This window comes from Sorex araneus, chromosome 10 (genome assembly GCF_027595985.1).
Source record: "Sorex araneus isolate mSorAra2 chromosome 10, mSorAra2.pri, whole genome shotgun sequence".
Lineage (NCBI taxonomy): Eukaryota > Metazoa > Chordata > Mammalia > Eulipotyphla > Soricidae > Sorex > Sorex araneus.
The window spans coordinates 45,212,149-45,225,843 of NC_073311.1; the positions used below are offsets into that span (position 1 = coordinate 45,212,149).

The 13,695-nt window shown below is 53.8% G+C and overlaps 1 protein-coding gene across 1 annotated transcript in view; it reads right to left on the minus strand.

Annotated features, from left to right (window-relative positions):
- NT5DC3 (5'-nucleotidase domain containing 3) overlaps positions 1-13,695 on the minus strand; it is a 57,338-nt gene continuing 43,643 nt past the window's right edge. Inside the window, exons 10-14 of the mRNA XM_055118234.1 lie at positions 12,020-12,101; positions 10,215-10,301; positions 6,941-7,081; positions 3,217-3,281; positions 1-2,854 (exon numbers count right to left, since the gene is read on the minus strand). Coding sequence (XP_054974209.1) covers positions 2,605-2,854; positions 3,217-3,281; positions 6,941-7,081; positions 10,215-10,301; positions 12,020-12,101 — 625 coding nt within the window. The 3' untranslated portion in view covers positions 1-2,604. The remainder of the gene's footprint in view (positions 2,855-3,216; positions 3,282-6,940; positions 7,082-10,214; positions 10,302-12,019; positions 12,102-13,695) is intronic.

The following is a 13,695-nucleotide window of genomic DNA, read 5'->3' on the forward strand; positions in this document are numbered from 1 at the left end:
TGAGCAAAACCAAACTTTTATTGGGCAATCCACTGACGGTCAGAAAATCACAGAAAATCACCATTTGGAATAAATAGCGGATTCACATTCAGAATAAATAACGCGTCTACTGCGAGGAGTCCGGATTCGCTGTGCCCGCCCTGGGCCCGGGGCATGGTTTGTCCTTCTGCTCAAGAATCAGAAAAAAATGGCCACCTGTGTCCGGGGGTCACGCCCGTGGCTCCAGGTGAGGGTCGAAGCTTTTCCACTGGGTTGGGTTTGCCGAACTTGGTCAGCTGGGTGAGCTGGAGCGTGCAGGTGACCCAGGGGAGTCCCGGATCACCACCTGGGGGAGGTAGGTGGGGCAGAGGCCCCCCCCCCCGCGGACCTCCCAGCCCCCCACCTCCTAGCCCTGGAGCTGGGACGGCCCCCGCTAGGTTGACAGGTGACAGCGCCCTGTCTTGGGCTGACAGCCGCCACGGCGGGAGCACTGAGGAATCACCCCTGGGTCTCCACGGTCATCCCAGCAGGCAGGCCCAGGCCCACGGCGAGGGCACTCCACAGGGCACGTCCATAGGACGAGTGCCCCAGCGTGGCCCCGCGTGACAAGTGTGGCTTGTGCTCAGAAAGTCACTTGCCAGCCCGCACTGCGGCCCCACCCCGACGGGGGCGGTGGGCTAGGGCCCCGGGGCCAAGTCCGGCCTCAGCTAAATGCCCGCGAAGGTCACGGTGCCCTGTCCCAGTAGGCCTGGCCACCGGAAACGGGCCGGCGAGGGTGTCCCCAGGGAAGGTGCCGGGGTGACAGGCCGGCAGAGCAGCCTCCACGTGGGGGGCAAAGGAGCCCCGTCCCCACAGGGAGGGAGGAAGGGGAGGGAACTGTGCCAAGGGGATCCTAAGAGCAGAAGACACAGCTCCAGGGAAGGCTGCTCAGCGGGGGAGACAGACAGGGAGCCCCAGCCTATGTGCATCAGGCAGGGCGGGAAGGGCCCATTCTCCCTACTGGACTCTCCCCCTCGGAAAGGCCTGGCGGAAGCTCCCCTGAGGAGGGGGAGAGAGAGGACTTCATCCCTCCCCTGGCCTTAATTAAGACGGCCTTGGCGGCAAAGCAACTGGCAATTTTGTTGCAGCGGACTGCGTCAGTAACGGTGTGTGTGGTGGGGGGGTGTTGTTTCTGTTCCGAGCTCTGGTGGTGCGGTGCCCCCCCCACCCCTACCCGGGGCACATGTGTCTGTGGCGTGCTGCACGGACTACTGGCATCTGTGGTCACACAATGAGATCGGCTGGGACACGCTGGCCGCGGGCCCTGGGAGCGGAGGTGGCCGTCCTCACCTGTCACTTCTAGCTGGGCCCAGGGACCGTCTACGGGGACACGGGCCAGGCTCCCGCCCACACAGCTCTAGGGCGCGGGGTCCTAAACCCGAGGTGGCGGCAGCACTGGGCAATGTGTTCCCTTTTCTGGGAAGGGGAATCGGATTTCCTCCCACACTGGGGTCTCACTTGCCCATCGGGAAAGCAAGCTGCCCGAACCGCTTCATTCTTCAGTCCGGAGCCCCGGGACGGAGATGCAGGCTGCCCGGGACTCTGGGTGAACCATCCCCGCTGGCCCGCGCTGCTTCCTCAAAGTGGACACTCACAACTGGCCGCAGAGGAGAGAGCCGTGAGGAGCTCGGAGCAGGACGCTCCAAGCACCAGGGTGCAAGTGCTCAGCAAAAGGGAAAAAAAACAAACACCCAGCTGGGAGGGGGCTGCTTTGTCTGTAACAAAAGTGTGTGTGTGGGGGGGGGGACGGTTGGCAGCCTAAGGGGGTCACCTGGGCCATAAGGGGTCACTGCACCACACTGGTTCAATACCGCCAAGGGTCCCACATCAAACTCCACCCTAACCCATGGCAGAGCCAAGGATAACGCCCTCTGGGCTCAGTCACATGCAGCCCCAGGGCCAAGGGTCACACGCTCCAGCTCCCCAGCCTGCCCCCCGCTGTGTCGGGTCCACGGGCATAAGTCACCTGCATCGGCCTCAGGAGCACAGAGAAATACTCAGCAGGGTCATTTCCTTTCCTCTTAGCTTGCACAGGGTCCGCACGTGCTCCCCCGAAAGAAACCCACCCCAATGCCCCAATGCCCCCCCCCACCCGGCACTCCTGCAGGAAAGCTGGAGGTGGACAGAGGGGTCGCAGATGGCAGAGTTGCAGGGGTGCCTCCCCGCTGCGAACCAGCGCCCCCCCCCCCCCGGTCTGTCCATGCCAAAGGGGCCATGTCCCTCCTGGGCCGGCCGGACCCAGGCCTGGGGGTGCGCAGGCTCCGACCCACCCTCCCCAGCCCCCCGCACAGCCGTGCTTCCGCTGCACCGTGCTCATTCCTGCAGCGGGCACTGGAGACCGACTGGCACGCGCTCTCACCGCTGCCGGCAGGCGGCGCCCTTGAGTCTCTCTGGGAGCCGCCAGGAAGCGCCAAGGGGCTGGCCAGGTGCCGCTGATGCAGAGGGGCGGCAGGCTGCCCACCTGCGCGCCCGGTGCCCGCTCCAGTCTGCACCCCCGGGGCAGGCAAGGGGGCAAATGCACATCACGTGCGACACCACGCGCGCCTCTCTCCAGCCCCGGCGCCGCCCCCGCCGGCCGCCGCCCGGCTACTTGGCCTGCGCCGCCTGCAGCAGCGGCCGGGCGGCGGGGGGCCCGTCGGCCCAGGCCGGGAGCTCGTGCTGCAGCGGAGTCCTGCGCGGGTAGAAGGTGTGGCTGACGTCGTAGTTGAGCAGGCAGCTCAGCGACGCCATGTAGATGTCGGCGAAGCGGGACAGGCGCCGCAGGAAGTACGTGGGGTTCTGGTCGGTGCGGAACAGGCTGCCGAACTGGGCGTTGAAGAAGCCCTTGGTCATCTCCCTGGAGGGCGAGAGCGGACGGCGGGCGGGGGGTGAACCCAGGGAGTTTGCTTCTTGTTGTTTTTTGTTTGTTTTGGGGGGAGAGGCTGCACCCGGAGATGCTCAGGGGTCATGACTCCTGGCTCAGTGCTCAGGGATCATCACTCCTGGCGTTTGCTGGGGGGAGGTGGGGGAACCCTATGGGGTGCCGGGTTGTCCCTCCACAAGGCCAGCCATCAGGGGAAGGGAAGGGACGGGGAGGGGCAGATCCTTCCTCCGTGACCTCACACGGCAGAGCCAGGAGGGCCGGGATCACTGCCACCCTTGGGGAAGGCCGGGATTAGGAACGGGGGGCGCGGGGGTCAGGAGGGCGGCCACTCTTACCTCATCTCCTTCCTCTCCTTTTTCCACTCCTGCAGGACCAGCTGTGACTCCGGGTCTCTGTGCACCTGTAGGACAGACCCGAGCCGGCTGCTGTGACGGTCCAGGAGGGTGAATACACCCGGGGGGTGGCACGCAGGTGGCGCCAGGCCCTGCCACTGTGCCAACCGGCCGCCTGTCTAGCTCGGACGCGTCCCGGACTCCCAGCCGCAGCCGCCCTCCTCGCCGGGCCCGGAGGGAAGCCTGAGGCCAGCCGGCGGCCGGTCTGAACCAGAGCGGTGAAAATACTCAAGTCCGTGTGCATCGGGCAGGCCCCAGGGGCACGTGTGAGAACCACGTGACCAGACGCAGGCCCTGGCCCAGAGCCACACCCCCGCCGAAGCGGATGCACCAGCCTGGCTCCAAATCGCGGGGGCGCACAGGTGTTCAGCGCACTCAGCACCGCAGGTGGGGTCTATCCACGTGTGCTGGGGCAGAAGAGTTAGAACTGACTTTAATTCCCCCCCCCCAACATTATATTCTATTTTAAAGCATTTATTTCTTTCATTTGGGGGCCGGGCCCAGCGGTGCTCAGGGTTTACTCGTGGCTTGGTGCTCAGGGATCACTCCTGGCAGGGTTCGGGGAACCGTTTGTGGTACCAGGGTTTTTGAACCAGGCGCGGCCCCACGAGCCGGACAAGTGCCCTGCCCGCTGTGCTCTCTCTCCAGGCCCTCTTTTAAAGTGCTTAAATGTGGAGGTTGGAGGGCGGGGGCGGAGGGGGGGGATGTTTTTGTAGAAGGCAAGAAGGCAGAAGGACCTCAAACCAGATGGGAAGGGAGAGAATTTTCTGCTTCCTGGGCTGAAATAGGAGTAAGAAGCAAAAAAAAAAAAAAAGGGGGGGTGGCTGGAGTGATAGTACAGGTAGGGCATTTGCCTGGCACGAGGCTGACCTGGGTTTGATCCCCAGCATCCCATATGGTCCCCCGAGCACTGCCAGGAGTAATTCCTGAGTGCAGAGCCAGGCGTTACCCCTGAGCATTGCCGGGTGTGACCCAAAAAGCAAAAAAAAAAAAAAAAAAGAAACAGCCAAAAGGACCCCACCCCCATTCTGGGCAGAGGCTCCTGGAGTCAGGCAGCGTGTGCATGCGTGTGCGTGTATGCTGGGGGGTCATGAGGGGGGGACTGGTCAAGGAAATAAGCAGGGTTCCTGGCAACTCAAACAGCAAACACCTGGGAGGGGGGCAGTCCAAAGGCCCTGGGGCAAGCGAGTCAGGCATCAGGATGTCAGCACCGACTTCCCACAGGAAATTCTACCTGTGCAGGAGCACAGATAGACCCTGAAGGGCTCAGACAGATGCTATCCTTCCTCCCTCCCTCTCCCCCTCCGCCTCCCCCCCAAGCCACTGGGTGCCTATAGAGAGGTGGGCGGGGACAAGACTTTGGGGGTGTTCTCTAAGGAGGCTAGACAGACACCAGGTATCTTGCCACACACCTGGAACCTAGACTTGTTTTTGTTTGGGGGCCACATCCAGCGATAGCTCAGGGGTTTCTCCTGGCTCCGCACTCAGGAAATCGCTCCTGGCAAGTGCCTTACCCCCTGTCCTATAGCTCCAGCCCTAGATTATATGCTATAAATCGATGAGATTTCAATTAACTTTTTTTTTTCAAGAAGAGGAGGGGCAGAGAAATGGTGCAGAAGTTATGGTGCTTGCCTTGCAGAGTGACCCTGGATGAATGTCCAACCCCTCAAATGGGTCCCCCCATTTTGAGAGCAGTGATCCCACTGGACCACCAGGAGAGACCCCTGAACACAGAGCCTGGTGTGAGCTGAGCAAGGCCACCAGGTGTGGCCCACACCCTTCCCTGCCCTACGCCCCCCGCCAAAAAGAGCTGTGAGGATGAAATGCACTTGCCAAGCTCTCGGGGTAGGTTCTCAGCCCCAAACAACTGTCCCTGGGGCTCCAAGGGAGGGGCTCATTCTCAGTGTCCACTCCTGACCCATGGGCCTGGACAAGGGCTGCACAGACAATCTTCTCATCCCCCCACACCCGGCTCCTGCGTGAGGGGATCTAATCCACACTTCCATCCTTTCCAGCACTTCCATCCTCAAAACCGCAAACGCCTTAACCACCAAGATTCATTTTGTTTTTGTCTTGAAAATGCTCAGGGGTTACTCCTGGCTCTGCACTCAGGGATCACCCCTGGTGATACTCAGAGGACCACATCAGATGCTAGGGATCAAACCTGGGTCAGCCGCGGGCAAGGCCAATGCCCTCCCCGTTGTACTATTGCTCCGGCCCGCCACCAAGTTTTTAACAGTGGGGGAAATGCACGTCCTCCTCAGAGCTGGAAGAACCGCCTATCCACATGAGGATCGCATGTGTGTGCACGTGTGTATGTCTGCACATTATTGCATTTGCATGTGTGCCGTAGCGTGTTTGCATGTGTGTACACATGTGTGTATGTGTGTGTGTGTGACTGTCAGTACTGCAGTGGAACTGCACCCCGGGAAGACTCCCTGGCTACCCCGTGACAGCCCCACTGGGCCACACGCTGGCATCATCCCACAGCCCGGACACGCAGCCTCAGACCCGGCCCCAGAGCTCTCACCGCCCTGCCTCCTTGTTCAGACGAGGCGGTCGGAGTGGCTGGGCTCCACCCGGGTGAGCGACGGAGCAAGCGAGCGTGTGCGAGGAGCTATTATTACTGCTGACCTCAGGCCCACGTCAGCCCTGAAGGATGCCTTTTATTTTTAGCACAGCGTCTGGCACACGGGCACAGCAGGGCCGCAGCGCGAGGCCGTCAGACCAGAGCCGGGCCAGGGCTCAGGGCGGCGAGTGCCTTGCAGGGGTGGGGGGGTGCCGCTCTTCTCGCAGCTCGGCCTGGGCTCCTGCCAGCTGGCCCCGCCCGTTCCGGAAGGAGCCCGGCGGCAGCCGTGCCGGACGGCTGGAGAGTGTCAGCTGGGAGGATGGCATCAGTGCCCCGGGGAGCCCCGGAGGGAGCAGAGTGCTCTCAGAGGGACAGCGTCCACGGTCCTTGCTGATGGGGGGGGGGGACGCAGCCACTGCCCAGCTCCAGCCCAGCCATGGGGTGCCACCCAGCACCCCCCACCCCCTACTCTCCTGGAAGACTCTGTGCCTGGCTAAAGTAGTCACTCCCCCTCCCCAGGAGCCTCCCTTTTACAGACGGGGAAACCGAGGCACAGCCCAGCAGTCCCATGGTCAGGTGACAGCAGTGCCAGGACTGGACCTGCTCATGGCCAGAGGGTCCCCAAGGAGCCCCGATCACACGGGCTCTGGCCCCAGGGGCCATCGGTGTCCACATGCGGGACACAGCCACACTCGCCTGCCCCTCCCTGCCGGGCCATGCAGGGTATGGTCCCCACAAGCTTTCGGGGACCCCTGCGGTAGTGTCTTCAGGGTACACTCTCCCAGACAGGGGCACCCCAGGAGTTAAACTGCACAATGGAACCAACACCACTGGCCACAGCTTGTTGTTTGCGGAGTTTGGGTCACACCCAACAATGTGCTCGGGGCTCACTCCCGGCTCTGCACTCGGGATTTACTCCTGCTGGTGCTTCGAGGGAGGGGGTACCCTGTGGGGTCCCGGGAATCGAACCCAGGTCGGCCACATGCAAGGCCTGCTGCTAACCCCCCCATCCAACCACCACCCCTGGCCCTCCCCACTGGCCACAGCCTTGCCCAGTGGACTGGGCAGGGAAAGCCCCAGAGAGAGGCGACGCCAAACCTGCATCTGCTCCAGCAGGCCGGTCAGCGTCTGCAGCCACGTCATGGTCTGGACGTACTGCTCCGTGTTCATGATCCGCAGCTCGGAACGCAGCTCCGGGATGATGGCCCCCGTGCGCCAGCCGTGCTTCAGGGTCAGGTCCTGGCCCCGGGGGCAGAGAGTCCCCGTCAGTCAGCGGCCCACCCGGCCCCAGGCCGCCCGCTTCCCTCGCGTTCTTTCCCAGCGGTCAGGGCTGGGGGTGAACCCGGCCGGATTCAAGGAATGACATTTAATTAAAACCCCAGGCTGGGGGCTGGAGCTATAGCACAGCAGGGAGGGCGTTTGCCTTCCACGAGGCTGACCCGGGTTCGATTCCCAGCATCCCATATGGTCTCCTGAGCACTGTCAGGGGTAATTCCTGAGTGCAGAACCAGGAGTAATCCCTGTGCATCGCCGGGTGTGACCCCCCCAAAAAAATAAATAAAACCCAGGCTGCTGATCATCTCAGCCCAAGTGGAAGCTTCTGGAAATCACGGCGAGACCCGTGGCCCCGTGGGGTCTGGAGTCATTAACCACAGGCTGTAAAGCAGCAATCTGCTCGGGCAGAAAGAGGGTCACCCACAGCACCCCGGAAGTGCTCCCTTCGCTTCTTCCACGCCACTGGGGAGCACCTACGGAGCACCAGGACCCATGAGATGTGGGAAGCTGGACTCTCAGGTGTGACATGATCACACAGCACACCCGTGTGACTCCAGTCTTCACGCCCAGTATTTAACAAGCCTGGGCATCTGACACCACTGATGTCCTGGAAAGTCCAAGATGCACAACCCCGGGCACTGACTTCCTTTTCTCACTTGGCAAATAATTTTTTCTTTTTTTTTTGGTGGGGGGAGGGTCACACAGCCAGGCTATGCTCGGAGGTTCCTCCTGGCTCTGCACTCAGGAATGAATCCTAGTGATGCTCGAGGGGCCGTATGGGATGATGCCAGGGATCAAACCCAGGCCAGACTCGTGCAAGGCAAGCGCCCTCCCCGCTGTACTCTTGCTCCAACCCCTCACTTGGCAAGTATTTATCAACTACTATTATCCTCCAGGTCCTTTCTAGATCCTGACAACAGAGCAATGGGCGAGAGCTCAGCAGTCCCGGCCCTCGGGGGAAATACAGGCCACATGCAGGTAAATACTCAATGGCAGTGGCCTGAGTACATTCAAAAGGTTCCAATCATACCAAGTCGCTATTCTAGAATGCGACCGCAAAAAGGGAAAACTGGGAAATTCATTAAAAAAATGTGGAAACTTAACATGCTGGACGTGCATGAAAAAGAAGAGAAAATAGAGAGGAAGTTTATAATTGGTTCCAAGTTTATACCTTGGAACCAATTAAAATGTACATGCAACATGCCACAACTGTGGGGTGCAGCAAAAATTATGCTAAGGAGGAATTGTATGGCTACAGCCCCTTTGAGAAGAAGCAGCTTAGGGGCAGGATGTGACTCAGTCCTCTCTCAGCCACCACAATAAGGAAGAGTTTAAGAGAAGGGTCTCGATGGGGGGATGGCATAGGGGGGTGGGAGGGATACTGGGTTCATAAGTGGTGGAGAATGGACACTGGTGGAGGGATGGGCTCTTGAACACTGCATGAGGGTAAAACAAGCACGAAAATGTGTGAATCTGTAACTGTACCCTCACTGTGACTCACTAATTAAAAAATCAATAAATTATAAACAATTTAAAAAAAAAAAAGAAGATAAGGGTCTTGAGTCAACTGGCCGCCATGTACAGACAGTTTAAGGAACTAGAGAAAGGACAAATCAACAGAACAAAGGAAACAGTAAAGATGAGAACAGAGAGAGCAAAATATCCATGATATCCTGAGAAACATCCATGAATGCCAAAGTGGGTTTTTAAAAATGATCAATAAAATCTGAGCTTGATTAAGGGGGAGAGAGAGGAGGGGGGTGGGGGAGAGGGAGGGAGGGAGAGAGATTCAAATTACAAAATTCAGAAACGTAAGTGGTGATATTACTACTATTCAAGCAGGCGAGTCCCTAGAAACCAAGCCCATCAAGACTAAAACGGGGGGCCGGAGCGATAGCACAGCGGGTAGGGCGTTTGCCTTGCACGCGGCCGACCCGGGTTCGATCCCCGGCATCCCATATGGTCCCCCAAGCACCGCCAGGAGTAGTTCCTGAGTGCAAAGTCAGGAGTAACCCCTGAGCATCGCTGGGTGTGACCCAAAAAGAAAAAAAAAAAAAGACTAAAACGGGAATGAGCAGAAAATGGCACCAGAACTCACTGCTTATTTCTTATTCTCATTTCTCATTTGAATAAGAAACCAAAAGCCCCTGAAGAATCAAAAGCCCAAGGCCAGAATTCTCTTCTTTGGCTTTGTTTTTAGGTCACGCACAGTGGTGCTCAGGGATCACTCCCGGTGGGCTTGGGGAATAGTATGTGGTGCCAGGAATCAAACTCAGGTCAGCCACATGCAAGGCAAGTGCCCTCCCCATTGTACTGTCGCTCCAGCCCCTCACAAGTGAATTCTAACGAGCACTTAGCACCCTCTTTCTCAAAAGCTCCCAGAGCCGCCTGGACTCCAAGCTTCAGAGCAGGAAGCTGTGGACCAGTGGACACCAGCACGCTGCCACTGGTGGCTCAAAGTTGAATGTGGTTTGACTGATACAAAATATAGTGCTGGCATCAATATGTTACCCCACACACGTCTGTGACTTTAAAACCTGCCTGTCACTATACATCTGTCAGGGAAAATGAAGTCATGAAATCTGCCTATAAATGGACATGGGGAGTATCATGCCGAGTGAAATGAGTCAGAAGGAGACGGATACAGAAAGACTGTATTATTTGTTTATATTAAAAAATATTAAAAATATATATAGCAGAAGACTAATATCCATGGTCATGGAAAACGGGCCAGGAGGATGGGTCAATGGTTGGAACTAGCCACATTCCCAGCATCCCATATGGTCCCCTGAGCACCGCCAGGGGTAATTCCTGAGTGCAGAGCCAGTAGTAACCCCTGTGCATCGCCGGGTGTGACCCAAAAAGAAAAAAAAAGAAAAAAAATTTGAGTAAGTGGCTAATTTTCACAAGAACATCTCTCTTTTTCAAGACTCAGGCCCCTTGGCTTCTGTAGGAAATAAGACTTTTTTTTTTTTTTAATGTCACTGCTTCTTCATTTCTAAAAGCGTTAGGAAAATGCTTAAGTCAAGAGAGAAACTGCTCATCAAGGACTAACTCATCCTCCCCCCAACAAAGAAACAGGAGAAAGACTCCTCACCGCCAGGTCACTGTATATGTGGTCACCAAAATACAGCACTTTGGATCCTCTCCAGCCAGTAAGCTTCAAAAATTCATATAAATTTCCCTGCAAGAAGAGAAAATGAGATTATATCCTACAACAGAAACCTTTATGGCCCTTAGCCCAACATATCTGTAACTTTAAAAAAAACAATGTTTTCTTCTTATCTTTGCTTCTACAATTTATTTTAAATATCAAAATACACAGATTAGATTCTCTTCGTATGCAGTCTTTCAGCTCTAAGTCAGATGTACTTTCCAGAAGGAGTCATCTTTATAGGCCTCGTGGTAATAGGCTTTTTAAAACTTAACATTCTATCAGCATCTTTCCATGTCAACTACTCCTCTAAGTAAGTTCAGTAGCCAAGAAGTACCATGATTCATCCCACCCACTTCCTGCTGCTGTGTACGTTTGTAGTTACCATTTACTCTGTTATCTATTTAGCAAGTAACTTCACGAGAAACAGTCCTGAGGCAAGGCACTTTTCACGACAGCTTAGTAATTTCCTTTGCTAGCTTCCTAGAAGTCTAATGGCTATATAAAGCTAGTTTTCAAGGAAACAGAGAAAACACGTCAAACCGTGCCGGATGTGATACACCCAGAAATGGATTGGGAATCTTTTAAGATAAACGAACTAATCTCAGCAACATGATAAAAGCTGCCAGCTCAATTGTTTAATATTTTCTAGCCTCGTTAAAAGGACTGGTTATATTACAACCATGAAGTAGAAATAAAATATAAAACAGCGCATCCAGAAATAGCCATCGGAACGAAGATTATGTCATGAAGGGTTAAATGCTTCGTAAAAGAGGAATGTCAATTCCCAAAGTCACCATCCAGTTAAGAAAAAAAAATCAACTTCAGTTGTATCACCCTATTTAAAATTTTAGAATTCCTGGAGCACACTGCCACAAATGTGGCCGCATGGCATCTCATACTCTGCACCATAATGTACCAAGAGTAGCAAACCACATTTGATGGGGTTTAAAGTATAAGGCCACCAATCCCAAAAATAATAATAAAAATTAAATATATATGGGGCTGGAGCTGATAGCACAGTGCATAGGGTGTTTGCCTTGCACACGGCTAACCCGGGTTCGATCCCCAGCTTCCCATATGGTCTCCCAAGCACCGCCAGAAGTAATTCCTGAGTTCATGAGCCAGGAGTAACCCCTGAGCATCGCCGGGTGTGACCCAAAAGGCAAAAGAAAAAAGAATTAATTAAATATAGATATATTAGCACACAAGGCTCAACCTTTAACAACATGTTAGTAATCTCTTATACAAGGGCTTAATGGGTCCAGGGTGATATACAACAATCTTCAAACACTTTCCTCACAGGAAATTTTTTTGGATCATTTTTAGTGGATTATTCATAACAAGCAATACAAAATAAATTATTTACGTCCTGCTTTGGGGGCAGGCTTTGGGGGTCGGGGTGGAAAAAAATTTGAAATATGATGGTGGGAAAATGTCATGGTGGTGGGATTGCTGTTGAAATATATTATGAACAACTTTTTAAAAATGAAATTTTAAAAATATTAAATAAAAAAAAAGGAATGTCTGAGACTGCTGGTATCTTTGATCTTAATGCACTTTAAATTTAGTTTTTAAGACTGAGTTCCGTTCTGAGTTCTTTTAGGCAGAGCAGACTGAAAAGCTACCAGCTCCAGCTTCCATTCTGCCCGTTCACCCGGGAGAGCCAGGCCAGGAGGGCGCCGTCATCTCTATCACAGACTGCAAAGCAAAGAAGCAAAAAGGAGGACAAATTGGTCACAAGGTACCTGCTTGTAAATCTGGCCTTTCTGCAACTTGTGGATTTTATCCCAGAGCAAGACACCTTTCTCGTTCACCTTCCGGAAAGGTCTAACAACAGAAACGAGAAACATCGTGACATGTAGAGGCTGTCCAGGCTGGGAATGACCGCCCAGCTGCCCGCTGGACACAGGAAGGAGCTCCTCAAGCCTGAAAAGACCCTGGAAACCAAACGCCACAACCACGGGCTGGGCCCCTCATGCAAACCCTCCTGCATGGCGGCCCTGGCATGCAACAGAGGAGGTGTAGTGAAAAACAGCATTCTGGGGTGAGAGCAACTCAGAAAACAGCATCTATAAGAGGGTAGATAGGTCCCTCTAGGCAGACTGAAAATTGGCTCCATAAAGCAGCTTTTTGTTTTGTTTTGTTTTATTTTGGGGTCACACCCAGCAGTGCTCAGGGGTTGCTCCTGGCAGTGCTCAAGGGACCCTATGTGTAGCTCAACCTAGGTCAGCCACCAGCCATGTGCAAGGCAAGTGGCCTGGCCACTGTATAATCCTTTGGTCCCTCCATAAAGCAGCTTTCTTTAGCCCAGCTCTGCCAAATGTATTTGAACATGCAGAAGACTGTTTAATAAAAAAAAGAAGAAGAAAAAGCTTGTGGGAATAACAAACTCCCTAAGCACATTTATTTATTCAGCCTTGGAACTTGAAGTTCAGCCACTCGGGATATATAAAAAAAAAAAATCAGAGAGCCAGAACTGCAATTTTACAATAGGAAATTAAAACAAGGTCCTTACCCTGGGTGTGTTAGTCCAAATCAAAGATAAATTGTTTGCCTCTCCCTTTTCAAAGAAACCCTTATCTAATTTGAAAATATAAATTCATGGAAGGAAAAAAAAAAGAATAGAAAAATTACCCTCAAAAATTACCCTCTTGGTCTTTATACATCTATTATTCTCTGGTTAATACAAAATTTTATGTTTATGCTTTTGGGGTATGAGTTATGCACGGCCACCAACACCAAAACTGATTTTGTGTTTGTTTGTTTGTGCTTTGGGCCACACCTGGTGGTGCCCAAAGATCACTCCTGGTGGTGCTTGGGGGACCTTATGGGATGCCAGGGATTGAACCCAAGTTGGCCACGTGCAAGGCAAGTGCCCTACCCATTCTATTCTATATCTCTTGGGCCCTGATTGTATATTCCTTGTCCATTCTTTACCTTCAGAAAACAAGCTCATTGCCCTTTCTCCCAAGATAAATCATCTTTTACTTTTTTTTTCTCTTTGGGTCACATCCAGCAATGCTCAGGGGTTACTCCTGGCTTTGCACTCAGGAATTACTCCTGGCGGTGCTTGGGGGACCATATGGGATGCCGGGGATCGAACCCGGGTCGGCCGCGTGCAAGGCAAATGCCCTACCCGCTGTGCTATCGCTCCGGCCACGATAAATCATCTTTTAGATGTATTTTTTTGAAATAGAAAAACGTTGTATTTATATGTGTCACTCAAATAAACCAAAAAAAAAAATCACCACAAAAGGGATACAGAATCCTAATTTAAAAACGAATACTGATATACACAATTAGTGATTTTTTAAAATATAATTTAAATTAGCAATTATAATTTATACTCAGAAACAGGCAATAATGGTTATTTTAATCTTTTTTTTTGCAAAAGTAAGCCTACCCTGCCTTTTGGAAAATA